The sequence below is a fragment of the Mugil cephalus genome, chromosome 3 (genome assembly GCF_022458985.1).
Source record: "Mugil cephalus isolate CIBA_MC_2020 chromosome 3, CIBA_Mcephalus_1.1, whole genome shotgun sequence".
NCBI lineage: Eukaryota > Metazoa > Chordata > Actinopteri > Mugiliformes > Mugilidae > Mugil > Mugil cephalus.
The window spans coordinates 13,831,779-13,859,481 of NC_061772.1; the positions used below are offsets into that span (position 1 = coordinate 13,831,779).

At 45.4% G+C, this 27,703-nt stretch overlaps 1 protein-coding gene and 1 long non-coding RNA gene across 3 annotated transcripts in view; one reads left to right on the forward strand and one right to left on the reverse strand.

The window, feature by feature from the left end:
- Positions 1 to 25,755, forward strand: part of insyn1 (inhibitory synaptic factor 1) — a 47,816-nt gene extending 22,061 nt beyond the window's left edge. For both annotated transcript variants that reach the window (XM_047580593.1, XM_047580594.1), the window contains exon 3: positions 24,406 to 25,755. In XM_047580593.1, the coding sequence (XP_047436549.1) occupies positions 24,406 to 25,227 (822 nt within the window). In that variant the 3' untranslated portion in view covers positions 25,228 to 25,755. The remainder of the gene's footprint in view (positions 1 to 24,405) is intronic.
- Positions 1 to 27,703, reverse strand: part of LOC125005323 — a 179,289-nt gene that overhangs the window by 93,311 nt on the left and 58,275 nt on the right. The gene's annotated exons all lie outside the window — the stretch shown is intronic.

Consider the following 27,703-nt stretch of genomic DNA (forward strand, 5'->3'; position numbering starts at 1 on the left):
GTCATTTAATTGATAGATGGACGCTTTCTCTTTTTTTTTTTTGCTCTTTTTTTTTTCCTCTCCGCTCCGTCCCGCTCCCCACAAAGCTATCCATTTATTGCCACTTTCATTACTCGCGGCAGAATGGTGAGTTTTTGAGATCGGCGCTGGGTATCTGGAGGCTAATGAATTGGGTGGACTGCGATGATTGCGGGACGATCTGTCGTTGCTATCGGAAGGCACTTAGGGACATGTTCAGGGTGACAATAGAAAGATGAGGAACTAAAACTACGGGAGCAGTGACATATTACATAATCAAACCCTCCTTTTTTCTTTTTTTTTTTGGTATTTATCCCCGTTTATTCTTTCATTAGCGGGCGACTGTTAATTGTACCGCTGCAGACAGAGGTACGTTAATATCAACACTGCGTATGAGAGCTCTCGAGATGCATGTCCCCATGTTTATTCATACCACTGATTAATGTGCCTCCCTAATGACATGCAACTTGAGAGACTAAGTATTTATTAATGAGCCATCTCGGAGCTAAATCCCAGCGATACAGTAGCCGGGCTGAGCTGGTGCACATGTGGGCCTGAAGCACCCTGCCAACAGCACCGAGGCATGTCATTAGAAGCGCCCAATCTAGTCCAGATACGGGGCCGTTGCGCAAGCGCCAGAAAGATGGCCGAAGGCAAAAAAACACAAACACCGGTCCTCCAGCGGGCGTAGGAGCAGTTCAGGTCCGGTCAGCTCTCCTCTCTCACAGTTGCCGTGTCCAGTTCCTTATTTTTTTTTTTTTTTTTTTTTCCACCGGTTAAATTTAGCCCAGTGCCCCGCGCTGCGGACGGAATACTAATGAGGCCAGAGCGGAGCCAAAGAGAGGCTCTACTGTACTGCTCCTCGTCCTCCGCCCGCGTTAAAGGTTTCAAGGCGGCGCAGTAACCCCGACCATAAGCCTGACTGTGGCCCCGGAGATATATCGACGAACTCTCGCGCAGTTACGGGCGGCTCTGGAAACACCCGAGGCATTTCGGCGACACATTGAAGTCGCTTAATGGGACGCCAATTTGCACCGGCGGACCATCCAAATAAAGTGTCGACCATTAAATTAATATTTCATGTGCATTTTGATGGCATCTATCAGAAACTTTGAAAACATTAACTATTATTTATTACCCCGTTGGAGTACTCTCGTTTTCCTTCCATTTTGCATTAGGAGGGAGCGAACACTCCCCGGAGCCAAACCAGCCACTTGTTTCACCGGATGCATTTTTCAGAGAGTACAGTATATTCACATGCATCATTGAAGAGTTGGAGCTGCGGATGGAAAATCAGCATTTTGCGTTTTTTTCGATCCTGCTTGTCTCTAAATGTTAATGGGCTTAACATTTAGAGACACTGTTGATTTCTAGAAAGTTTGTTTTAAGAAACGATGGCTCTTAATTTATATCAAGACCTGTCAATCAAACGCATCCTGTTCCAGCCTCTGAGTTTTAATGAGGTACAGCGACACATTGATAATTCATCCTGCTTTAAGTGCTCGTATGGGAACCTTTCCCGGGTACTTATGCAGCAATACGTCCAGGGAACATTTACTATTTATTTCTGACCAACGCATCCATTCATCACCGGTAACGCAGCTCTACGGATCAACTCCAAAAAACGACACGGACAGCTACAGTAGCATCTGTGGTTGACCGAGCACACCAACTCCCCATCTCTCTCTCTCTCTCTCTGTCTTTTTTTTTTTTTTTTCCTCTGGAAATGAGAGCAGATGCCAAATGAAACCACTAAGCAGAGCAGTGCTGAAATAAGAAGTCGCTGTAACCAGGACACACTGGGTGAATATTTAGAGCAATGTACATATTTTAGCATGCCATTTCATGTCATTCCAGGTCAAAGCAGATAACGCCTGAGCCTGCACTGATTTTTACTCCAGCTTTGAGGGCATGTGTATTTATAAGTACAGTAGGGCAGTGCCAAGTAAGCACTGTTGACAATACGGGTTATTTGACTGAGAGACGGGGCGCGGGTTATCAGAGGCTAAAGGACTCCGGCCTCTGCTGCCTCCCTCTGTCTCTCTTATTTTGATGTTCTTTTAAGTCCTTGAACTCCCCTGAGTCGATAGAGACACTCCACTCTGGGGTCTCCAGTCAGACGGTACCCACATGTCAGCACAGTTTCTTCGGCCTTGGCGAGAGAATGAAGGGTTAGGAAGGGTAGAGTAAGGGCGAGACGAGGGAGCCGCAGACAGAGAAGGGGGAAGATTCAGGGTGCTTCATCATCGGCAGTGACAACTGCACACAGAGGGAAGTAAAGTACATGTCCACTTACAATCTGCAACCTTATCCAGCGGGCTGCCAGCTAGCGGTCACCTCGCAGACGTCTGGCCAAACCCATCTATTAACCCACTACAGCTGGCCACTCTCCAGCCCGAGCGACTGCGCTTTTAATTGTGCCCGTGTTCTAGGGGGAAATCGAGGGGGCGGCTCGCTGCGATTACATTAACATTCCAATTACATAATGCTCCAGAGGCTCGGTGATCGATAGATAATAATCTGTGGACCACCGCACAGAACGCCTTATGTTTGTTCTCGGGAAATAATGTGAGCTAGTTTTTAAAAAAATTAAAAAATAATAAATAAAAAAAACATAAAAAGAATGCTTACTTTTAATACTATAACCCCCTCACCTCCAACCCACAACCAACACAAACACATACACCTCAACCGCTGAATCCTGTCGATGCTGCAGAATGTGCCGGCATCTACATAATACAACAAAACTAATTTCCCTGTCTCCTGCTGTTCTTGAGTCCTGAGAAGATGAAAATATTCATTGCTGTTGTCCTGAACACGGCATAATCATCCAGGATTTATGCTCCTAGCTTGTATCAAATTAATTGTGCATGGAGTAAGGAGGGTCGAGAGAATATCTCATAGAAATGGATTTCCACCGTGTCATCACCCTATTGCATAAAGCGAAACTATATTCCTTGTTTTCCTCCTCTTTCATCCCAGCAAAGTCCACGCAGCGGCCGCCTCAACCGGAATACGAAATTGCCGAGATACGGCGCAGCATCGCATATTGGTTAATTTCCAGGCTTGTCACCGCGGAACGGAGAGGGACGGTATGGACGGAATTTACATTGAAATGGCTGCGCGGGACGACATTTACGAGACGGCTGCCTCAGGATTATCCCGTGGCTTTGAAGTCCTTTCGCTGGTGCGGCGGTTACTTAAGTCATGAGGTGAAATTTTTATGGGAATTATTAATGAAGCGAAAAGGAAGACTAACCCATTAACAGGGTCCCGCTCAAAGGCTACAGACGCTTTCCGATGGCGTCTGATGTTGCTAACAGGTTACCAGAGAAGGAACGGTGCTTTGAGTAAAATGGAGTTTCCTATGTCTTCCTATGTGATTCATTTGAGAAGCAGCTTAAATAAACTGTCAATTATAACTAGTGCCTCTTAAAAATATGCCTTCTCTCCAAAAATTCTACATTTATTCCAGACACAACTTCATGCTGTGATGTTGGAAACTAATGGCTACAGGTGTGTTTTAGGGGTGACAACAGCAGGTTTTATGCTGTTGCCTTAAATCCTCCTTCCAACTACAGGAGACGATCATCTGCGGACACGTTTACTGCTGAAACCAGACGGCTTGCTAGCTTTTAAAGGTCGACTGACTGACTGATTCCTCTTCGGCTCCCTCTCTCCACGTTACAGCACACGGTTTGTTGATCTGATCGTAGTTAGCCCGTGATAGACAGAGCGCCGTTTCCAGTTTATCGGGCTCAGCGGAAAGAGAGAAAAACAGCGCTCTCCAGCATTAAGGCCCAAATCTGTCAAGATTGCCATGAAAGCCTCATAAACTTTTTATATTGAACTAAGACTGTGCTATATTGTGCACAGGTCAGAACGTATCATGGGGTCACTCGTGAAAAGATATGTTCAAAAAATAAATAAATAAAAACGAAGAAGAAGAGCCGGTGGCACAGCAGCACCGCCCCAACGGGAAGAATGACTGAGTCACGATGATGGGATGGATAGCGTGGAAATAAGAGAGTGGAAATTGAAGACTGTGCCACATTCATAAGTCCAGAAAAAAGGGAGGGGTTGACAGTAAACCCTGTAAATCCATTTGGTTTTTCAGACATGGATGGAGAACAGAACTGACAATAGCTTGAGGGGCCAGTGCTCCATGGAGTGAATACCAGAGCGGAGGAGAGGAAAAAATAAATAAAGAATGTGTCACCTAGTGGGAGGAGGCACCAAGGCAGGATCTGTCAGAACTCTGCTGCTGTCTGCAGATTAGATCTGGGGCTATTTAAAGAGGGAGAGCATGCCAAAGCCCCCGACGCCAGTGTCCACACTGCACTCCCCGCGACTCTGACGTTACTGGCAGCCATCACATTGTGAATTAAAGAAAGAGAGAGAAAAAGAGAAACGTGACGCATAAATGTCTGCTGCAAAGGAGGCGGGGTGGGGGCATTTTCCTCAGCCGCGGCTGACCCGATCGCACCGCACGTCCTCCGCGTCCGTGCAGCTCCACCGCGTAAAATTCAAGGTCGCACCAGCGAGAATTTGCATGATGATGTCAGAGATGCAGTCGGAGGTGCCGGGTTATTGTCGGCCTATAAATAAATCTCTAAAACCCCGAGGTTAGATGTACACGCTGCCATTCAAATAATCACTGTTTTCCATCAGGATCAAAGTAGCAGGAGTCGACTTGACAGACTGACTCGCCGTGCGCTGTTTGTGTACCCGCGCATGCGCGTGTGTGTGTCAAAGTGTGTTGCTATTTGACAAGGGGGGGGGGGGCTAGTTTGATTGATGCATGTGTTTGCGTGGGCGTACGAGCATCTACCAGAAGACGCGAGATTGGCCGCGCGCGGACCTACTGTAGCTTTGCGGGAGCCTGTCGCGGGTGTGACGCTGCTCGTGTGCGTTTTCTGTCCTCCCACAGCAGATTGATTAGATAGACCACTTCCGCCGAGGCCCCGCGGCGTGTTTGGTCACATCGCTCCGACTCTGCGATGCGCCTCTCCGCAAATAAAGCAACGTCGGACGTGTCACGTGTTCGCCTCCCGAACATGAGCCGAGGGTGATGAAGCTACACGCGCCACCAAACCGCGAGGCCTCATTTACCCCGCGACACCGTCTCCCCTCTCCTGCGCCGCCGTCTCGCTCTCTTCCTCGACTCCCTGCCACAGACTGAGTCATTCTCAGCCAGTCGGTTATCTCTCCATCCAGCCCTCAGATTTCACCACTCCTTTTGTTGTCATCAATCAGAGCTCAGCTGCCAGAGAGAGAGGGAGAAGCCCTGAAAGGTGTCAAAAAAGTGGACGGCTAAGGACTCGCGCTTGTAGGTTCGGCGCCGCGTTTACGCGACGAACACAGAATCCATGGATTATTAATGTTCGCCGCTTTTCAAATGTTTCCAGGAACCTCGCAGAGCTGCGCGCGCGGGAAAGCGAGGAGCTTGCATCAGGAGGTGCCTTGGTGAACGCCAGCTGTTGCGTCATGCGCACTTGCAAACAAGCGCTACAGCAGCTTTTGGAGGACGTTATGTGCATTTGGGGGGGGGGAGGGGACGGAGAAATGCAGGTGAAGACAAAGAAGCGAGGAAAGCTCAGTCAGAGAGATCCTCGCAAACGTTCCCCACAGATGGCTCGATGAAGCCCCCACCACCACCACCACCTACACCACACCTCCACTGGCTAATTACATGCTGCGCCTGACTTCACACTTTCCCTTCCCTGCCAAAGCCAACTTTATTGAAAAGATGAATATGCTTTAGATAGAACAATACATTTCCGTTCGTCGCTCCTTCCAATTTGTGTCAACAGCACAGTACAATGGGCCCACTGTTTATGGACCGGCAATTTAGAGCGGGGAGGGCGAAAGATGAAGTGCGAGAAGAAAAGGATGGAAAATTGCCTCTCCTGTCCCTCACCTTCACCGTACACTGCTTATTTGTCTGCGGTAATTGGCCCTTTTAATGTTCCTGGAGAATGCAGGTAGAGAACCCCGCTGGGTTGTGTGGTAGAACGTAGCAGATGGGAGGATACCTGAGAGATCAGTGAAGCGTGCTACGAGGCTATACCCGTGGACTTCATATTTACATCTTCTCTACTGAGAGTTTGACCTTCCAGCTTCATCCATTCTGGAGTTTGACTTTTGGTTTAGTCAAATACAAATGAGCAAACTTAACACTTGCCACGTTTCCATTCGTTTTTCACAAAATAACACTTCGTAAGCGTTTCCATTAAAAGGTGTTTTGCAAATGAGGTGTAACTCTTGTGAAGTCTCATCTCGCGATATCCCATAATTCTCATCATGTCTATTCACATGATCCTGAATCCTCTCTGGTGACAGGGACACTTTTGCGATACACTTTTATGGAACAAAATGGTAATGGAAACACAGCAAGTGATATTTTCTGTGCATACACTAGAGGGGGTTTATCTGGTGACTGGACTGGAGATTAGAAGATTCAACAATGTGTCCAGACAACGGTCGAAAAATGCTAATGAGGCACTAAAACGCTGCCCCACTTAAACAGTTTTCCCCACTCTCATCGTGGTGAGATTTGTTTACCGGGCTCCTCTCGTTGGAAGGGCTCGTGTGACTGAGGTAGCGCTTCTCCACACACCACCATGTTTCCCTGCCAACTCGGCAACCTATAATTATCAAGACACACACATTAAAACGCAAATCAAGAGAATTGTTGGGAGGAAAATGCGCCGCGGCATTGCTCTGAGGGGGAATATATATATGTATTCTTTGCAGATTTCAAGCAAGTAATCAATATGTTTTTGAGCTTATGAGTAATATTTCAATATGTAATTAAAGGAGCTGATCCATGCACGTTGACTTATTGTTCTCCCGACGCGACGGCTGATGAAATCTACCCAAAAACGGGAAAGAGAGGGGGAAGGCTGTCTTACCGAGGAACCACGCCAGAACATCTGGATGTTAGATGACTAATTTCACATTCACAGGCTGCATTTATTTATTTTATTTGTTTTACACGGGAATTTTGCTAAAGTTCATTCCCGCTGAGGATAAAGCCTTAGAATGAGAATAAATGGAAAGAGGGTACGTTAAATGCGCTAATAAATACAGCAGAAACTGTGTCTGAGTGCAGAGAACGTCTTTTAGTCGGGCGCCCCTCGTTCGCTTGCGTTTAATTATATGTGACATTTCAGCGTTGCCATCCGCGCGGCACGTTGCGGTGAGGGTTCTCAAAGCATTCAAAACATAGTCGCCGTGGCCCTTATCAAAATGCGGCAGATGTCTGACAAGCTCGCGAGTGCACGCCTGCGTTCTGCGTTAGGGCTCTCGATGTCATTCCCTCGCCGGCGAACGCACGTTCGGCAACATAACCCCGGCGATCAGAACGCGGCGCGCTCTTCTCAGAGATGAGACACTAATTGCTTTATTGATAAGTCCGTGGCCTCGATGATGGTTGACAGATGACCTCATCGCAAATTCTGTCTACCTGTGGCACGCCGAGACCGAATCGCGCCCGACGCCGCCGCCGTGTTTAGGTGCCTCTCTCTATTCTATCGCTCATCTCACTACTTACTTCGACGAGCTGAAAATAGGAGAAGAGTTCAGATAATGACAAAGAAGGTCACGGCCGGACCCGCTTTCTCCGCAAGGTCTGGCAAGGAGCCGGCCGATTGTTCATTTCTATTGCCGGCGACAGGACTCTGTTAGGGAGATGGTATCCACACATTACGGGGGAGATGTGTTGACACCTGTCACCCCCCCCCGTGACTGATCGCCCGAAGGAGATTCTTTCGGTTTGCTGGATTTCGGTCGCTGTTTTACAAGATGCAACGTGCGGGTGGGAGGGTGGGTGGGTGGGTGGACAGGAGTGCGTCTATAAATAGAGAAGCCGGCGATGGCGAGGGAGCAACGGAGGCAGGTATATGTGGCAGCCAGATGGTGCCTCGTGGGGAATGTCTCCCAGTGATTTTGTTTGCAAATAGGTCTCTGTAAAGTCACCGGCTCCTCTCCTCGAACTTGCCTGCTGTTATAGGCAGAGCTTTAGGAAGTGCCATATCTGATAAAGGTGCCGCCGACTCAAAGGCGTCGTGCCGCTCGCCGGTGAGGGAGTGAAAGTGACGCACTGTGACAGGTTTTGTCACTCTCTGAGGCGACCGCCCTGCAGATTGTCACAGATAGAAATGGCAGAGCCCTGGAAGCAATGACAAATTGTTTTGAGCGAAAAAAGTAGGAGAGGGAGTCGTGCCAATATCTGTGGCCTACTTCAGCACAGCGGTGGTGGAGGGGGGGCGAATGGGGGGGAAGGGAGTCGGCCATCAATCAAGGTCTTTGTTTTCACTTTTTACACAATGTGTGAAGGTGCCACGACCCTTTGTGCATTGGGTTGTTTCTGCAGACAGAAATAATAGATGGAATATACACCAATCAGCCACAACATTAGGACCTGCTGACAGGTAAATAACATTGACCATTGTATTACAATTCGGTGTTCTGCTGAGAAGCACTGGGCCCTCCCATTCATGTGGATGTTACTTAGGCAGGTACCACCCACCCACTGTCAGCAATGCTCCCCCGCCACAATGAATTAAACCGCTCAGGAACGGCTCAGGGTACACAACTAAGAGTGGTGTACCTCCGGTGTTAACCAAACTTCCAAACTCCCAACGCCCCAATCCAATTCAGCATCCATGGAATTGGCCAGATTGAGCACGACCCATGGAGGACACACCCTGCAACCAACAGCACCCAAATGGTCTGTCAGCTGCCAACGATCTGAAGCCACACACCAAAGAGGTCCCGCTCAATATCAGGCAGGCGTTTTTAATGTTGTGGCTAATTGTGAAAGATCAGATACACCAAGCATCCCCAACGTTAAAACCACTGACAAGAGAAATAAATAACAATGACCACTGAGTCACAATACCCTGTTCTGCTGGGACACTTTGGGACTTTGTGTGGATGTTACTTAGACATGTACCACCCACCTAGACCAGACCAGACACCATTCACCACGTATCAATGACAACACTTGATGGCAGCAGTCATCCCCAGCAGGATGCAGTCTGACACAAGGAACAACTACAAAAAACATTATAAACAATACAAGGTGTTGACAGTGGTCTAAAATTTCACTAGATCCCAAACTGATCAAGGATTTATGGGATGCACTGGAACTGGCCTGATCCACAGAGGCCCCTCCCCTAAACCCATAGCACCCAAAGGCCCCCACTAAGAACAGTCACCACAGGACGACCTCAGAAGACCCATGTCCATCTCCGATGAATCAGAAAAAAGATCTACACGATGGTTATGATGTTGCACCTGATCGGTGTATATTATGTTGTCATAATCTTTATACAATTTTACTGAACCACCTACAAGTTATAATACACATTTGTGACAGGATTGAATGATGCATACATTTCTCTTTTTAATGTGAGGATGCCTATTAACATTTACTAGGAGTATTTTCAGAGATGGATGCTGCACCCGTCTGGATCAAAGAAACTCTTTTTATCTGCCTATGGTTCCATATTCTCTAATATTTTAACCTTGACTTATGGTTACAGTATGGATGCATGCGCACATGAACAGTTCTATTAGACTCTATTTATGTCATCAAGAGAGCAATCCTTGATCTGCTCCACTGAGTGAGTGCGACATTGTAAATGCAGTAGCAGAGGCCTGGGTGATTTCACAGAGATATGGGCACATTTTCCGGTTCGTAAGTACTAGCATCACACCAGATAAAACTCATTTGGGTGTAGGAGCTCAAACAAACATTTTACGAGAATACAAATTAAATCTGCAATTATTTTTAATGGAGAAGCCACAGGTTGTTATATCTCGAAGTCAAGGGCTCTCTTCTTCCATCCAAGGCTCAGGAGAAACCTTTAAAAACTGGCGTTAACAATGCGGCGTGGAAACTTGCGCTTATTAACAGAAAAATGTCTTTGTGAGGCAAAAATCATTTGTGACTTATTCCTGGAGTTGCTGTTAAGTTCGGTACATCTTGAGAAGTGAAAAACACCTTGGGATAATGCAGCACTGTAAAATGGGACCCTATGATAACACATCTGTTTCCGTGGGCAGGTAAAATATAGTGCTCATTTTTAACAGCTCACTCCTCCAGACACTGAGTCACAGTCAGAGGCCTGAGGGTGAGAATGCTTTGTTGATAAGAGGTCAGAGGAGAGAGGTTCAAGCTAACGTGGTGGCGACAAGTAAGAGCTTAGTGCAGCAATCGTGAGAAAACAGATATCTAAGAATAAACACCTCTTACACACGATATCAAACTGTGTTACACATATGGCCTACAAGGATAGTGATGAATTATGCCAGGTTCAAACCCCAGTCTATAGTTCATATCCATGTTAACTAACTGCTAAGTCAGACTTGATTTAATTATTACAAAGAAGAATTATCAGATCTCAGCTTGTTATGACACAACCACAGCAGCTCATGTTTACCTTGAGTTGATTCTATGGCATGAAATGCTGAGCGGTATACACTCACCTGCCACTTCATTAGGTACAAATAGCTAATGAGCCAATCGCATGGCTGCAATTCAACGCATTTAGGCACGTAGAGGTGATCAAGACAACTTGCTGAAGTTCAAACCGAGCATGAGAATGGAGAAGAAAGGGGATTTAAATGACTTTGGATGTGAAAGTCACTTTGGACTTTGGACGTGAAGTGAAATTGGACAACAGAAGATTGGAAAAACGTTGCCTGGTCTGATGAGTCTCGATTTCAGCTATGACATGGAGATTGCAGGGTCAGAATTTGGCGTAAACAACATGAAAGCATGGATCCATCCTGCCTTGTATCAATGGTTCAGGCTGGTGGTGGTGGTGGTGTAATGGTGTTGGGGATATTTTCTTGTTTCTTAGTACAAACTGAGCATGGTTTAAATGCCACAGCCTACCTGAGTACTGTTGCTGGCCATGTCCATCCCTTTATGACCACTGTGTACCATCTTCTGACGGCTACTTCCAGCAGGATAATGCACCATGTCACAAAGCTCATATCATCTCAAACTGGTTTCTTGAACATGACAATGAGTTCACTGTACTCCAATGGTCTCCACAGTCACCAGATCTCAATCCAACAGAGCACCTTTGGGATGTGGTGGAACGGGAGATTCATAGATGTGCAGCCAACAAATCTGCAGCAACTGTGTGATGCCATCATGTCAATATGGACCAAAATCTGTGAGGAATGTTTCTGAGAAAAGCCACGAAGAATTAAGGCAGGTCTGAAGGCAAAAGGGGGTCCAACCTTTTACTACCTAATGTACCTAATAAAGTGGCTAGTGAGTGTGTACTGGATTAGTTGCCTTAAAAGAAGCTAAGTTTCTGAAAGCTACGAATTATGCAACCTCGGCTTCCTAATTCAATGCATCTCAACATGGTCAGAGATGATGCACCGTGTGACTAACAATGTATCATTTCCAGACCATCCAAGGAAAGCAGGAATGAGGAGGAATGGAAATACCTGTCCACAGAAATTTGTTTTAACCCACTAACGCACAGTACATCCTCCTCTGTGGCTGGGTTCAAAAGGAATAATGCAGCCAGCCACAAAGACAAAAACAATGGAGTACAAACAAAACAGCGACTAAATATTCACCACCATTTCTGCCGTAAAGCCGCAGAGAGAACGTTAAAATAAATATAAATCACATAGTATTTTTTTTCTCCCCCCTCCGAGCCTCAGTGTCTTCACTCCAGCGCAATAGAACCGGCTATATTTGTTGGGTAATGATATATGTGGTCACACAATAAAAGAAAATGGGAGCACACTCCCATTAAGATAAGCACTGCAAGCCAAGGAAACCCAGAAATGCCAGTGGCATATTGATTGCATGCGCCGTATTAATAGTAGGGTTAGCTGCTGCTCTCAGTCCTGGACGGTTCCAAAGCTGTGGTCCAAACACCAAACACAGCAATGAAATCAAGCACTGTGTTTAACGTGCACGACAAAAAGGCTACACGAGGAAAACCTGATATTTGTAGTGCACCGAAACATTCCGCCTGCAGCCTGTTATTTCAGACTTTTCAATCCACTAATCACACTTTAGCTTGATTTTTGACAGCTTGGGTTTGTGAAGACCACTGCAATATCGTTATGTTCTTTAAGAGTCACAAGTGGTCGTCACTGAAAATACGCACGTCAGGAAAAAATGACTTTTTTTGTTTTGTTTTGTTGTTTTTTTCTAAAATTGGACTGTTTGCAAGTGGATTACTAGCAGGATGTCATGTTGACTCGTTTCCATTGGCTTGGTCGAAACATGCAGGCAAGCACACAGTAGAAACGACTCTGCGACAGCTCAATAGAAAGCAGCCAGATAATTAATCATTTGTGGCACATGCAAAGATTACTAATTAACAGTGATTGCTGATCGATAATCACACATTTTTACCTATGCGGCAGCTAATTAGCACCATTAACTGTGAGCATAATATAGAGAGTAATAGCAGCACAAGCCTCTGATTCCACATGATGTCAGCCAACTTTGAAGCCTGTCTTTAGGTCTATATAATAATAATGATAACTTATACTATATTGATCCATGTGGAAATTATTTCCCTGCATTTGATCCATTCATTCATTCAAACAGTAGCGCGTAGACTACTGTACATAAGTGGGCTGATGTCCCTCTCACCTTCACAGGGTGGTATCTGTGTCGTCCTCAAGCTCGGGCCCTCTACCAGAGACCTGGGACCTTGAGGGTTTTGCGCAGTACCTCAGCTGTTCCTAGAACTGTGCTCTTCTGGACTGAGGCTTCAGGTGTTGTTCCTGTCATCTGTTGGAACCACTCACTCAGTTTAGGGATCACTGCTCCTACAACCTACCTCGCCTTAACCTTCCGTTCCAGCTGGTTTTTCAACCCTTAGTTCTTCTCAAACTTTTCACGTTCCTTCTTTGTGATGTTGGAATCACCACATCAATCACCACCACCTTCATCTGCTCTTTGTCCACCACCACTACGTCCAGTTACTAGGTGCTGGACTGTCTCAGGGGCATCTTTGCCCCTTGGGACTGACATACTGGTAGATCTACTGCTGTGACTGCAATTGACTCTACTTGGTCTCTATGGCTCTTGTACTTAGGGTCTGTTCTTGCTGTGCTGCCATGATTAGTGCCTCCGTGCTGTCTTTCCACTGGTAGGTTTTCTAGATATCAGCCACTTCTTCAGTTTGACGGTGGTACATGCAGTGTAGGAGCTTGTCCCTCCAGGTTCGCTGCTCCACTATATATGTATGTGCGTGTTTGATACTTTAATTTATTGGCTACTGTTATTACAGTACGTGTAACAACAAGTTCAGATCTTATATAGTATCAAGTGCTGGCAGCCATTTGAGTAAAAGGAGGTAAAACTCAGTGTGGTATATGAATAAAAGCCTGTACTTTATGTGGCTTTATGTCGTAACACAGAAACTGCAGATAGCTTTCTCCTGATGGACCAAGTTAAACTATAATAGCAATTCTTCCTTTATGTTCCTTTATGAGTTTCACCAAATTTAACCAGAGCAGCGGCTGTACAAAAACCAGTGTGAGGCATTTTCAGAACGGTGACCTATTACGCTCCGAGGGGTGAGGACCCGCTTTGCTGTTGACTTGTTTTGATACTCAGAACAATCTTATGGAACAATCTCTTCGCCACACTCAATTTCCCGGCAGCTAACATCCTGCGGCTACAGGAACTGTGTCTTAATTCACTCCTGCACTACATAGTCCTTTCGATTGCTGCATACAACGACCCGCGCGAACAGCCGAAAGTGCGGAGCTGACACTGAACGCGACGCTGTTTACATCAATAAAGAGGCGATCCGTAATGATGCTGCCTTTACTCACCAAGAACAAATGCGTCTAAGTGTCGGCGGAATCGGCCCAGCAGCTGCGACGGCAGAGTCGTCCACTTTTACGCATCTACGTATCGGACTGCCCACAGAGACGCTACGTCGCTCACGTGCTTTCAAAGCGCAGACAGCATTATTCTGAATGGAAAAATGTTACAAAACACATTTTCTTCCATCCAGGGTAGTTTTTTTAACAACTTTATGTGTTATTCCAAATTTTGCAAATCCATTTACACCCCTGGAATTGTGATGTGACACCCGGCGCCGCCACATTGCCAAAACTGTCATTAGGCAATATCATGTGCCCCCAGCCCAGGAAGACAGTCTGTGATAGGAGGCATGACACAAATCTGGAAAGAGCGATGTTTAATTACAAAAGGAGAGCAGGTGATAGCTACCGCGTGGCAACTCCTGACATGGATCATTTCTCACACAAGCATAAATAGAAGTGTTGGCTGAAGGGACTGGCTAAAGGAAAATGTTTTGCTGAGTGGGTCGCTTGCAGCTTCATCCTCACTCACGATAAAGGCATCGATGGCAACGCGCGTGACTGGATGTGAGTGATAAGGCGGCCGCGCGAGTGAGGTGCAAATCAACTCTGATGCTGTAAAGAGGTTTTAGGGTAGGCAACTTTTTTTTTTTTTTTTTTGACTAGATATGAATATGGTCCTCACGGATACAGAGAGAAGTGGAACAAAGCTGACAATGAGATCTTTAAAAGTGGCATGAATTAGATGGGGGGAAAAAAATGCCTGGAGAAGAAGATGGTTTTCCCGTCTATCAGTCTTTTGCCCTCTGTGCATCTCCTTCATGCGTCCCACATCTTTCTTTCATCCCCTTCAAAAATAACTTGCTGCTCTACAAGTTCTACAAGCTGTTCTTCAAGTGACAAAAAAATTGGAGTTTGCCTTGAGTTTTATGAGAATGACATAAGAACAGACATGAAATTATTTGAGTGCGTCCTTTACATTCCCAAACAGACTTTTCAGTTTAAAAAGAAATTGAAGAGAAAATGAACCACCACGTCGCAATTTCTACCTTACTGTCCTCTAAGTCTCATTTCACACGGACCAAAAATACAACAACAATAAATAACGGAGTGAGTCTGTAATGAGATGTGGAAGTAATTAATTTCCAGTCAACATTAACGGTTTGCTTGACTGTACACGGCGTCTGACGCAAACAGCCTTTGACAGCCCGGGGAAAAAAAAAAAAGTGTTGATTTTAGGCTGCGGTATTTTTATGTACATGTTTACACCAATTTACTGCCATGGTAAAAAAAAAAAAATTCTGAGAGGCATTGTTAATGTAACAAATCAAATCAAGTGTAACTACAGTAAATCTAAATTTATTTTCCAGCCCAGAAATTATGATTAGTCATTGCCACAAAATGGGATAACCATGTAGCATGAAGAGCAGCCCCGCGTGCGTGTGTGTGTGTTTGTGTTTTCTTCCCATGATAGACTCGCTGCTTATCTGCTTACTGGTTTGGCCTGTAGACAAACTGGCAGTGTGAGGTGTCAGGATGAGGGATTTACTGCTGGATTGGGCTGAGCCAGCTCCCACAGTGTTGTATTCTCCCCTCCCCTTAGAGACTCTCCCGTTTTTTTTTTTTCCCTCCAGCACAGGTCAACCGACTTTACCCTCCCACCCATCACACGCGCGCACATTTTCGCTCCCACCTGACGAACCGCACTCACCTCAGACCTCAACCGGCCCTTCTGCAGAAACGCGCCGCGTTGTTAATCAAAAAACTCCGCTCGTTAAAACGGGTCACGGTGGCCTGGCCGCGCTCGCATGCACCTTTTTTTTTTTCGCTTCGCACATGACCAGCGTGACCCGCGTACACAGGCCCTAATCCTCCGGCTATCTCCGGGAAGCAGACGGACTGAGGAGCCCCCGTAGCGTGGCCCCACCATCTTTTTCTGGTCATTACCGGCGCTAGGCCTTCGCAACATGGATGGACGCAATGAAGGAGAACCTCAATAAATGATCGGCGCACTCTGCCAGCACCGACACATGCTGCATCTGCTGCCTCCCCGTCGCTGGAAGACGGTTCCCATCTTGCTCCCTCACTGATTGTACAACCCCCGTAACCCTCTCCGGGGCGACGCTACAAACCTCCCGAATTTACAGCCGCTAGATGAGCCGGTCGAGTCTAACGACCTGAACTTGGCTGAGGAAGCGTTTGATTTTCGTAGCCCGGAGCGCTGCAGAAGCCCACCTCTCCTGAACATCCGGGGGGGGGAGGGATGAACGAGACCCATTACGCGGTGAAGTTTGTAATGATGCTTTTGATTAGTGAGTTGTCGGGAGGCACCGGCCCGTCACGGGCGTTGTTTAGCACTTTAAGGCCTCAATAAATATGAGTGTTTTTTTTTTTGTTTTTTTTTTTTTTTTATTTTATTTTTGCGAAAAGATGAAAAAGCAGGAGGCATGTGCCTAATGAAGTCTCAGGCTTATAGCCGCTCTTGTGACAGGATAATTACGCCAAATGCTTCCAGTGAACACTTCAAAGGACACTTCATCCGTGTGCCAACGCGACGCAAACGCATCTCACCGATCAAGACGGCCTGACCTAAATCAGGCTGCTCTGTAACATCTCCAACCCCCCGTGACTCCAGACTGGACATGTGAAACCAAATACATGTCCAGCACAATATGCATACATGGGATTAGTTAATTAGTCTTGTTGCCACTGCTGCATAAATGTATTAATATGTTATAGTCCGGAGCATGTGACAGTAAGTCGCACACAGAGACGGAGAGAGTGCTACAAACACAGAAACATGCAGACGCATTAATACTTAACTCGGATCGTTCGGGGATTGTTTCATTTGAGCAACACATCCCACAGAACGTTCAAAGATCAGCGGCACATCGGCCCAGTTATGTGAAAGATGTGCCAAACGGTTGTGAAACAAACCCATTAAAAAATGTATGTACGGTCCTTTTTTCTTTTTTTTTCCACCCTCTCTCTGTCTCGCGCTTCTGAAAAATGCATATCGCCAGTTCGACACGGAATCACACTAAGCAACCTCGTCCTTCTCATCACGCACGCGCCCTGTAAAGGAGACGGATGCAGTATTTATCCACGTGCATTTACAGGAGAAACGGAAGAAAGGATTTCTGAAATTAAAAGCTGCGGCCGTTTTAAACGACGGAGGCTGGTGTCAACGACATCACGACTATCCAGTCTGCACTGAATTCATATAGAAGACTTCAAGCAAGCGTATACATTAAGAAAGTCAGACCACCTGCTTTCAGTTCACAAATCCGCCGCGAGCTTTCATGTAATGTCACTTCTATGATGATCGCATTCAGACGGGTAAAGCTAAATGCGTAGCGAAATTCAAAAATGCTCTCAAAACGCGTCTCATCCAATAGTGAATAAGATGTCTGGAAAAGATTGCGGATGTTTACGAGCCACCGGACAATTTTTCTGGTGAATCCAGTAAATATGTCCTTTCAGAGTAAGTCGGGGATGATAAATTAGCTTCTGGGGGATAAGATAAACCGTATCACTACTACGTGAGAGGCTCGAGAGCCCCCCTCTTATCGTCTTAGGAGAATTAAATCGAGGGGAAATAAGGATGGGGTACGGAGGAGCAAGGAGGAAGTGCAAAACTGCAGGCGCCCGCTGCATTAAAACAATATTTGCAAACGCTTTACTTACGAACCCAGCATGCAAGGTCATTTTGATAATTGCTGAGACGTTCTAACCGGCATTAAGCGCTTCCAGCGGTGGAAGTTGCTGCACAGGGGCAGGCTGGAAATCTACTGTGACATGTCGAGAAAGAAATAACGCAGTGGTTTTGTTTGAATGGCTCCACTGAACATTTTACACTTTCCCATAATAAAAAAAAAAAAAAAAAAAAAAAAAAAAAAAAACAACAAGAATCCACGCTAGACACTGCATAATTAACAAACAAGCACTGCAAAGTTCTCTCGGCCTACTCTGAGAACGACTCCTTGAAGAACGGACGGCGCAGGAACAGATGGAGAGAGGCCTCTTGAACACAGCGTAATGAAGTGATGCACAGAAAACGTACACAGCGCGCATCGCAAATGAACCCAGCGAGGGTGTTATGACTCATTTTATTTTGGTAGCTCACGCCTGATGTATTTTTTTTTTACGTACGTACAAAACCTGCACCGCTGCGTCCCACCTTCCAGAGCTGCTTTTATTTACTAGTAAATACTAGAATATGAAATCCGGCATGAATGCAGAAAAAAAAACTGAAACCCTTTCCGCTAGGATCATTAGAAGCGCGTTAAAGATGCCCTTTTATATCGAGACTTGCAAAGGATGGCAATTTCCATCTGTTTACCAAACCGCTAACAAAAATCTTTTTAAACAGAAAGCCATCAATGCACATCAAAACAAGCTATTCCCATTAAACATCTGTTTAAAGTTCAACTCGGTGATTAGAACATGTGGTTCGTATTCCCCTCCTCATCAGAGGCAATTTTACACTTAATTTTCACATTTGCCCACTTTGACCTCTGCCTGCATCCCTCAACAACATATTAAACATTAGCGGCGGATAACATATTACAGTACTAACGTTCCAGTACATTTTCAATTAGCAGCGCGAAAGAACAGATGCTCACTCGGGGGGGAAAAAAGAAACATGTACCCACTCACAATAAATAAATCATGATACCAGGTGGAGCTGGATATTAGAGAAAAGGACTCTTGTAATGATAGTGGACAGTGCTGAATCTATTTCCCAAATCACCACTCCGACTGAGAGGAGGCTCTTCAAGAGTTTTTACATTACTGGCCGTCGCTCCGTGTGAGATTATCATTGCCCGTCTTTTCCATCACTCTGCCTTTCTGTCACAGACCAGGCTCCAAGTGCCCTCTTTCAGTCTGACCCTCAATTACCCAGCCCAATCATCTCAGACAGGTGTTGAGGTACAGTAATAAACCCCCGCCTGATGGTGCCGAGGCAGCCTCTCTTTTAAAGCACCTCTGAGAGCTCTGAAATGAATGAACTCTGTGTTGATCAGATGCTGTGACCGCAGTTGACTCATGGTTGCGGGCTGATAGAGTGCAATGACACAGAAAGAAAAAAAAAGAAAAAATTACAATGCCACGTATCGCCCTGTATGGACTAAGAAGATCATGCGTGCTTGGACTTTAGTGGGTAATCCCACAACTACAGTTAACGGGATAAACACGTGTTTATTTTATCTGTACCCACCGCTCACACGCAGCCAATGGTGGGTGTTGTTCTTAAGTCATCACCAGTAGCAGCGTCTGCAGCAAAGGAAGTGAAGTTGTCAAATCCCCAGTACGTATATCCACGCTTATACATTACTGCCTAACTGTGTTGCAAATGGAGTCTTTTCAGTCACAAGGATATGCCATCGCTGCACCATAAACTTCGTAGAGTGATAGTGCCATAAAGTCTGTGGGGGATACACAGCCTGACTCCAGAGGTTTATCACAGCTCCAAGCTGCATATCCACACTTTAACATTTCGGAGGAAACAAAGGAAATCATTACCATTATTAACTATTAACTAGCCACAGGGACTGTGATGGATATCAAGTTTTTTTTCCTTTGTGAAATTACAACCGTAACCCCATTAAAAGTCAATGTGACACAAAAGTTGAAAGTGAATGAATAACCTAACTGCACCATCGTGCACATCCTATTAGAAGTGGGTATGTGACCGTGTTCATGCTCAGTTGAAACAGTGCGCTCGTGTCTTCACCTGAAGTAGCTCCGATATATCAGATAAATCTCTGCTCTTCTCGCAGGACTGGGCCACAGAGACCTTAAAAACCCTCAACGGGGTCTCGTTGTTCAAAGGTATAGCTCAGGTGAGGGCTACAAAAAGTTTCCAAGGGTAATACATATATTACCAAACACAGTGATGGCAGCCATCAACAAGCAGGGGAAAATATTGCACAGTGGTGACATTACAGTGAACAGGACATTAAAAAAACTAAGGGAAAGTATTCGCAAGGCAAGATTTGCCAAACTGATAGATTCTTAAGCAAAAGTCCAAGTGCTGTTAATAAAATCCTAGGGTCCTTGATCTTGATTATTTCAAGCAGTTAGGCTGTTCTATGTTTTGTATTTATTCTTTCTTTGGTTTTTAGTTGAGTTGAGAAGGTTGTAATTTTGTAAGCGAAAGTCCAAATATTCTGACAGTTTGCATCCATTGTCCATCCACGTGGACTTATCATCACCGCTTTTATTTTGTAGTTGCACTGTCAGACGTGCCGTAGTATAATCTCAAAAAAAAAGACATGCGGTGTGATGCACAGATATGATTGAGTGCCATAATTGCTTTCTATTTTTGACTCTCGTGGATCTTCATAAAGCGTTTTCTATTTCAAACACATTGTGCGCATGACTTGTTCCTGATGTGTTCATTCATCCTTTGTGCTAAAGCAATCTGCACGTCCAATTCACTCCGCGGCTCCTTCACGGCACATTCTCTGACTGTTAGAAAAAGCAAAGACTGAGAGTTCATTGTTGCTGCATTGAGCATGAGCTGCATAGTGACCTAGAAAGATTTGGCGGACCCTTGGAGCTGAGACAGTTATCAGACTAAATTAGCCGACGATGTGCTGCAGGGAAGGGTCAGGCTCACCAGCAGCTGAGGCCGGCAGGGATGCATTTTAAAGCAGGAAGTAAGCGGGATCGTGATTAGCTGCAAAGGTACAGCAACAGCCAGTGGGCTCACTCAAACTAGAAATGATATTGACCAGTCGCCAAATCACACTTAAATTTTAATATTTTTTGCATTAATCTTATTAAATTATTCCCAATAGCCTGTTCTTTTCATTTTATGGCTTGTCTGTCTCTCAGCTGCAGTACTTCTGGCGTTAGAGTTTTTATCCAATCCTATTTCAGACGTCATGTTTTTGGCACAGTCAAAGAAATCTGTCTGGGTCTTCACTATTAAAACTGCAGGCGGCTGAAGCTTGAAATACACTGTAATGATGCTGTTCCTTTAACCAATCACATTTAAAGTTCACATTCTTAGGCCTTCTCTGTGGCCTGTATTTTCACGTCTTCTGACGGGACGGTCGGAGAAACCCACCGTTTAAGCCAAGCTAGCAGTTCATGTTCATCTGTTGCGAGCTTCAAAAGCAAACCGCCCGAAAATGTTTAAATAGCTATTTTTTTGAACCCACGATGGAGGAAGAGAGGATATCGATTTGTTTAAAGATCTTCTTAGAAAGATTTTCTCCTGATATCTGAAGGAAAATGTGGATATTGTGTCAAAAGGCAGAACAATTCAAGAGCTAGCTAGCCTGACCCACCCGGGGCAAGGTGTGTCCGCCATATTTTTGCTATTTTCTTTGGTTGGCATTGATGCTTCGGCTGGATTTGATTAATGCTGCAGTGTAGCGTCGGCTACAGTAAGGCAGAGGAGAATTTTTGAATCGTTCTAAGGGAGTTTCTTGCTTTAGTAATGGCATTCATCTCACTATATGAGATACCTGTGTACGAAGCAATGTCCTATTTTATTGCGTGTCCCTTAGGTGTAGGAAAAAACTATTGACAAGGCAATTTGTCGCAATATTTTTTCTTCCGATACAATATCGATTTTAAAAGAAAACATGTTTTGGGCCGATTGTGATCGACTTCCACACCTCCACCACCACTTTTTCTGTACAAGTGCAATAAATTGGAAATGAATCATTAGGATTAATAAAGTTTGACTCAATTTGTCCAATGAATTATCACTGTCATCTGATGTACATATTTGTGTATGTACATATTTGTACTTGTATTTCAAGCTGCATTTAAAGTTTCTCAGCGAACTATTTAGAATATTGCAATAAATCGCAATATCATAATATCGTATCTTGACTCAAGTATCGTGATACGTATCGTATCGTGAAGTCCTTGCCAATATCCACCTCAAGTGTCTGTATGATGCTGATGGTTTCTATTGCAGTGGCGCCGTAATGATAACGTCACAGGGTGTTTTGAATAAGGCTGGAGGTTTTGAAAGGCCGAGGTGGAAAATGCACGGCCCACCAACGATATTCACCCAGTACCTTTTGTCTTTATTTGAAGCAACGCATTTGATAAGAAAAATACGACTACAACAAGAAAACAACTAACAGCCTGCTGTGGTGTAATGGCAAGGCTGTGAAATACTTCTTATGGATAATACTTTAACACTGATTAAATTAAGTTGAGTAATATAGTAAACAAAGCTACTCATGCTCCTCTGGCCCTGAGAAGCATTTTACATTAACAGCTGCACGAGTGAAAGTCTGCAAATCACACAGCAAACAGGCTGAGTAATGCAAGGATTAGAGGATTCATACAGCCCAATTCCCTCTAGGCAGTCTGCCAATAGAGAAGCACAGTCCAGGTACTCATGAGGTGTAAGATGCCACAACTGGCAGATCTGCAGAGAAGCCCACTGACAGATGAGCCAGCGCCGAACACGCAGAGGTACACAACCAGACTCTAATGCAGCCGGTTTTGACTAAACAGAACAAAATAGCTCTGAGGTAAGGATTCGGGAGTCACAGAGAAATACAGCAGGAGAATAAAAGCATCAAGTCATCCTTCAGACGGATTTAAGGTTTATTTCCTCTTACATTTTTAAGTCGGCATTCTCATTTTTGATTCAAGGATTCCGTGAGCAAATTTATGTTAGCTCATCCCCGTCTCGAGATATTTGCCGAAGATCATCAAGCGCACGGATTCGACTCGCCGTGTTTGCACTCGAGCTTTTAGCGAGCACGCGAATGGAACAGTTACTCCAACTTTATCAGCGTGTTTGCATTTACAGGCGAGGCGAGTCGTAATTTCTCTTTTAAAGTTGGACAAAGAACGAATTTGCATTGTGATTATACATGCAGGGGTGAGGCTTGCGAGTTGTTGATACAGCCACGCTCATTTAGTAGTCGTAAGAGTCAGAAAGAAGCAAACACTGCAAATAATTACTGAGGCAGAGAGGGGGAAACAGGATCATGTTCTGCAAATCTCAGGGCGAAAAACTACACGTTCTCTGCTATTCAGATGCAATTATGTTGCAAACCCATACCCCCGCGGTCTAGAAAACTTTTTTGTAGAGTTCAAAACACACCGAGCTTAATTGGCGAATAGTTCGGGGAGATGTATCATTTACACGCAACACAAATGCAGAGTGTTTTCATTACACAATAGATTGTTGTTGAGAGCTGAACAGAGCTGATTGAAGGTGCTAAAATGTCAAGTATAGAGGGTTCGGATTTTGGGTGTTGTCAGCAAAACCAGCGTGATTTCGGTTGAAGTGCTTTCGATTCATCAAACACTCAACGCCACGTTCTGCTGATGACAGTAGCAGCGAGGTTAAGCAGCGAGGCAGTCGGGTTTCAGAGGCAAAAACAAACGAAATGCTTTTACATGATACAGCAGGTGAACATTTGAGTATAATCTGCTTGAAATGGACCTCGGAGCAGCACTGGAGTTGACACAAAACATCAAAATTCATGCATCAAAGAGCTGGGTTAAGGGTTAACGCTGTAAAGCTATAGGTCTGTGGTGGTTCGCGTCATTCATCCCGGCAGCCGCCGCACAACATGAAGACAAAACGGATCAGACACTGGATTTAAGACGCAGTTTTAAATGCTCATCTCGAAGGCGTCTTCAGTTCTCGTCTCTCAGAAGCCTCTTTGATGAGTCGCGCCACGTCTTCGCCGTTGCAGCCTCAGTCGGGCGGGCGTTTAATTCAGTGTTGATGTAGCATAAAGCTAATTTACAGGCAACTGCGATGTAGCATAAAGCTAATTTACAGCACCTGTCCACGGGAGGCCTTGGTGGAAATAAAAACTATTTCCAAACCATGAGCAAACAATTAAGGATTTATGGATGAAAGTAGTGTGATGGCAAGCTGTACAGGCAAACACTGATCTATTAGCAGCTGTGAATAAATCTTTGCTCGTGTTAAACGTGCCCACAGGGGCCAAATCAGTGGGACGGAAAGCATCTGGAAATGTCATGTGATGCAGTACCACAGAGATTTACATTAAAGTTAGCTCACAATTAATACTTTTAGTAGAGTTTTGTCATTGAAGCTATTTTCTTTGTGTACGAACCACTGTTTAAAACAAGATTGTTAAGCATCTAGTGTGCGTCAACCAGGTGGCACGAAAAGGTGGAACAGGTCACCTCAGCTTGAATTGCTTTGCCTTTTACGACCATACGTGGAGTACAGAATGAGCTGAACTTTGCAGGTATTTGATCATAAAATAATGTGGAACGAATTAAAACTTCAACCTGATGGTCACTATACGGAAAGTCACCGATGTTATTACAATACGCCCTGAGGGAGACGTGAATGTCTGTCCCAAATGTCACCGAGATACGTCAGAGTCTCCAAAGTCACTGTGATTCCTTCTCTAGGAACCTTTAATGTTTATACACATATTTTAACACAAGTGGTGGGGCAGCTAACCAGCTACCCAGCAGTATGTTGCTACCCATACAGATATGGTTAGAAATCGCTTTACTTCTGTAACATCTCACCAGTTACTCTCCCTTGTGTTTTCCTTCTCCCCGTTCCAGGTGGTGGGTCAGATTGATAAACTAACGTCCGACTTCGACTTCGACCTGGAGCCAGATGACTGGACGGTGGCCACAGCCAGCAGCACGTCCAGCAGCGAGCGGGGTTTGGGAGAGGCCTTTAGGCTGGACTTCCTCAACGCAGATGTGCTTTCGGACAGCTGGGAGTTCTGCAGCTACCTGGAGGCCGCCGGCGTAGCCGCGCGCAGGTCCAGCGAGCAACCGGGGGACTCGAGACACGACCTGGGCCGGGGGACCATCCCCACCCAGACGCAGACCCCCACCCCGCCCCCCGCCACCACTGCCTCCGTCTACTCCCAGATGAACGGCGGGCTGCCCATCCCCAACGGGCCGCGCATCATCACCCCGGACTCGTCCAGCGAGGAGGCCAGCAGCTCCACGCACAGCCACAAGACCTCCCGCACCTCCGGCACGAGAGAGCGAGTGCGCTTCAGCGACAAGATCCTGTACCACGCGCTGTGCTGCGACGACGACGAGGAGGAGGAGCAGGAGGAGCTGCAGGAGGACAAGAGCGGCTGCACCACACCGGACAGCGACACCGAGCCAAGCCTGCTGGCCGGCTCGGTCGCCCCCAAACGTTCTTCCTCCGAGCACTCACTCCTCCATAACTGTCTGGACCCTTCCTGCGTCCCCTCGCCCGCGAAGGGGACGACGGGAGCTCACACACTACCCAGAAAAGGTCTCTTAAACCCCGGCTGCCGCAAAAAACTGTTACGAAACAGCAGCACACAAACTGTCTCTGATAAGAGCACCCAAACTGTACTGCCCTATATTCCAACCAAACAGAAAACGAAGGACCACTGAGACAGCCCGAAGTTTATCATAAATCTCATGAAGAGGACTGTGCATTATTTAATATTAAATACATAGCTCATAGATTAATACACAAATAAATTAATTACTAAATAAATAAATGATATATGGGAAATCACTCGACTACCTAAAGTCATTCTGAGACTCAGGGAAAACACAATGAAACGAATAAAGCGAAGCAGATCACTGGGATGAGAGTCACTGGTGGACCAAAAGGTTAGTGCCTGTTCTAATGTTCACAGATACACTGAACGGACTCCCTGCGCGCAATCATTTGAGACAATGACCGATTACAAAAGCAATCATTTTTACCCGAACATTTTAAACGCTGAAAATTGGAAGTATGAAAAGTATGGAGAGGTCTTTCCCCTCATCATACAATAGCATAAGCCACTACAAAAAAAAAAAAAAAAAGAAGAAGAAGAAAAAATATGCTTGTTCCTATGATGTGGATACAAAACGTTTCTCATTCTATACTTTGAATCTGTATAAACATTGTCTTTTTTCATGTTCCAGTAATTTCACATGTCAAGGGGATTATTTCTTCCAGCAGCAAAATGTATCTAGATGCACATGTCAAGCTCTCTTCCTCTCTTTGATGTCAACAGCCTGAGCGGAGAGCCAGAAAACAACACTATTTACCTGCCCTTGATTTCATAAAACATCTCAATGTGATCTCTTCTTGCTCCGCTGCCGAGGCTGAAGCATATGAGTGACAGGCAGAAAAACAGATATATAAAGTCATTTCAGACGGTGTCGTTCACAAAAGTGACATTTCCTCTTTTTTTTTTTCCTTTTTTTTTCTCCCCCCACTCCGTGCCGACTGGTTACGTCATTAGGCTCGGGGTACGCGATAAATAGAGGCCCACGGAAATAGCGGCGAAGGTTTTGTCTCTTTATTCAGCCGCCCAGTGGGGAATTAGACTCAGCAGAGCAGCGTTTTATTCACAGGGCTCACGCCAATAGCCGTTCCTGATCAATATGTTAGAGGGAGGTTGCGGCGAGAGGTCTCTCTGCTGAGCATGCAGGCCACCCTCCTGGGATCCGTGAACAAAAACTCACAGTCAGATCTATTTACTTACACCGAGTGGAACAAAAAATTAGAAGGGTTGCCCTAAAGAACTGACATTTCAAAGAGTGCGCGTCCAAGAGTGAGAGCTCATGGTGAAAAGAGAGAGTGTTGCTGTTCAAAGATTTTTTTTTTTCCTTTTTCTTTGCAATAATCTACCCCGGGGAACAGCTTTGTGAGCCCGGTCGCCTCAACCTAGTCGTGTTTTCCAGTTTGAAAAGAAAAAGTTAAATGTTGCGAGTCTTTAAGAGGAAAATTCTCGCAGGCTCCCGTGAAGCTGAACTTTGTGCCTCTGGTGGCTCAGTGGTGTGGACTTCTACAGGAGGCAGGGATGGTGGTGGCATGTTGTCCTCCACCATATGCTTCTTTACTAGATTGACAAAAGCAATAGCTGCTCAGAATGGGTCACGCTATGTCCAAAACACGAAGATGGATAAAAGAATGGTAGAAGCTACTCAGCTTAGTTGTTAAATGTCTTCAAGAAACCAAACAAGTCAAGTTGCCTCTTATTTTGTTGTCGTTTCAGATTCTAGTACCTACACTGGCTACACTGCGTCGATCGAAGCGCCATGCGGTGCGCCTGCACTTGTACAACCGGTCACTGTAGACTATTAAGGGCTCTGGAGAGGCAAAACCACAACATCCCACCCCTTTGTTTGTGTGCTTCTGTGTAACACTTATTGCGTAGCTGCTTAGTGGAATTACAGCCGTGCTGTTTAGGCAGCATCGAGTCTCACGAGCCCGATATCAGGAAAGCAGAGCGAGCACTTTTGCACCAGGCAGCTTACTAGAAGCCGCACGAGCGTTAATTAGCCGGAGGGCTGGTGTGCTATACATGCATACGGCAGAAGTAATTTTGCGATTTTAATTTTTTTTTTTTTTTTTTTTTTTTTTCCCCCGGGTTTTGTTATGTTTTCTTTTGTTTTGCTCGGGCTCAGTTAATCTCAAGTACCTGCGAAGAAAGAGGCACTGAAGAGAGATCAATGGCTCACTCCCCAAAGCATCGGCTGCCATTTCCCTGCTAGATTGGGGACCAACAGGTCATCGCAGCCATTAGCATAAACAAACAAAGCTATGCCGCCACACAGACAAAGCATCAATTACAGGAAAACAAACTAAGCCCTCACTGCGATGCCTATACACCCGCCAGACATACAGCGCGAGAGGATTTATTTATTTTTTTTTCCCCTTTCTTCAGTCTAAAGATTTTATAAGTCATATCTGCAATGAAATCACCTCTTCAAATATAGAGCTGTTTGGCACCGGCGCAGAATACATTATCATTGGGGACAGATTTGAGATATTTGGACAAAACATTAGCGATGTCTCTTTTGCCAACAGGCTCATTATTCATCTCTAATAGGGCAGAGCTTTGTCCTCGGTTCTCTGTAGGACAAG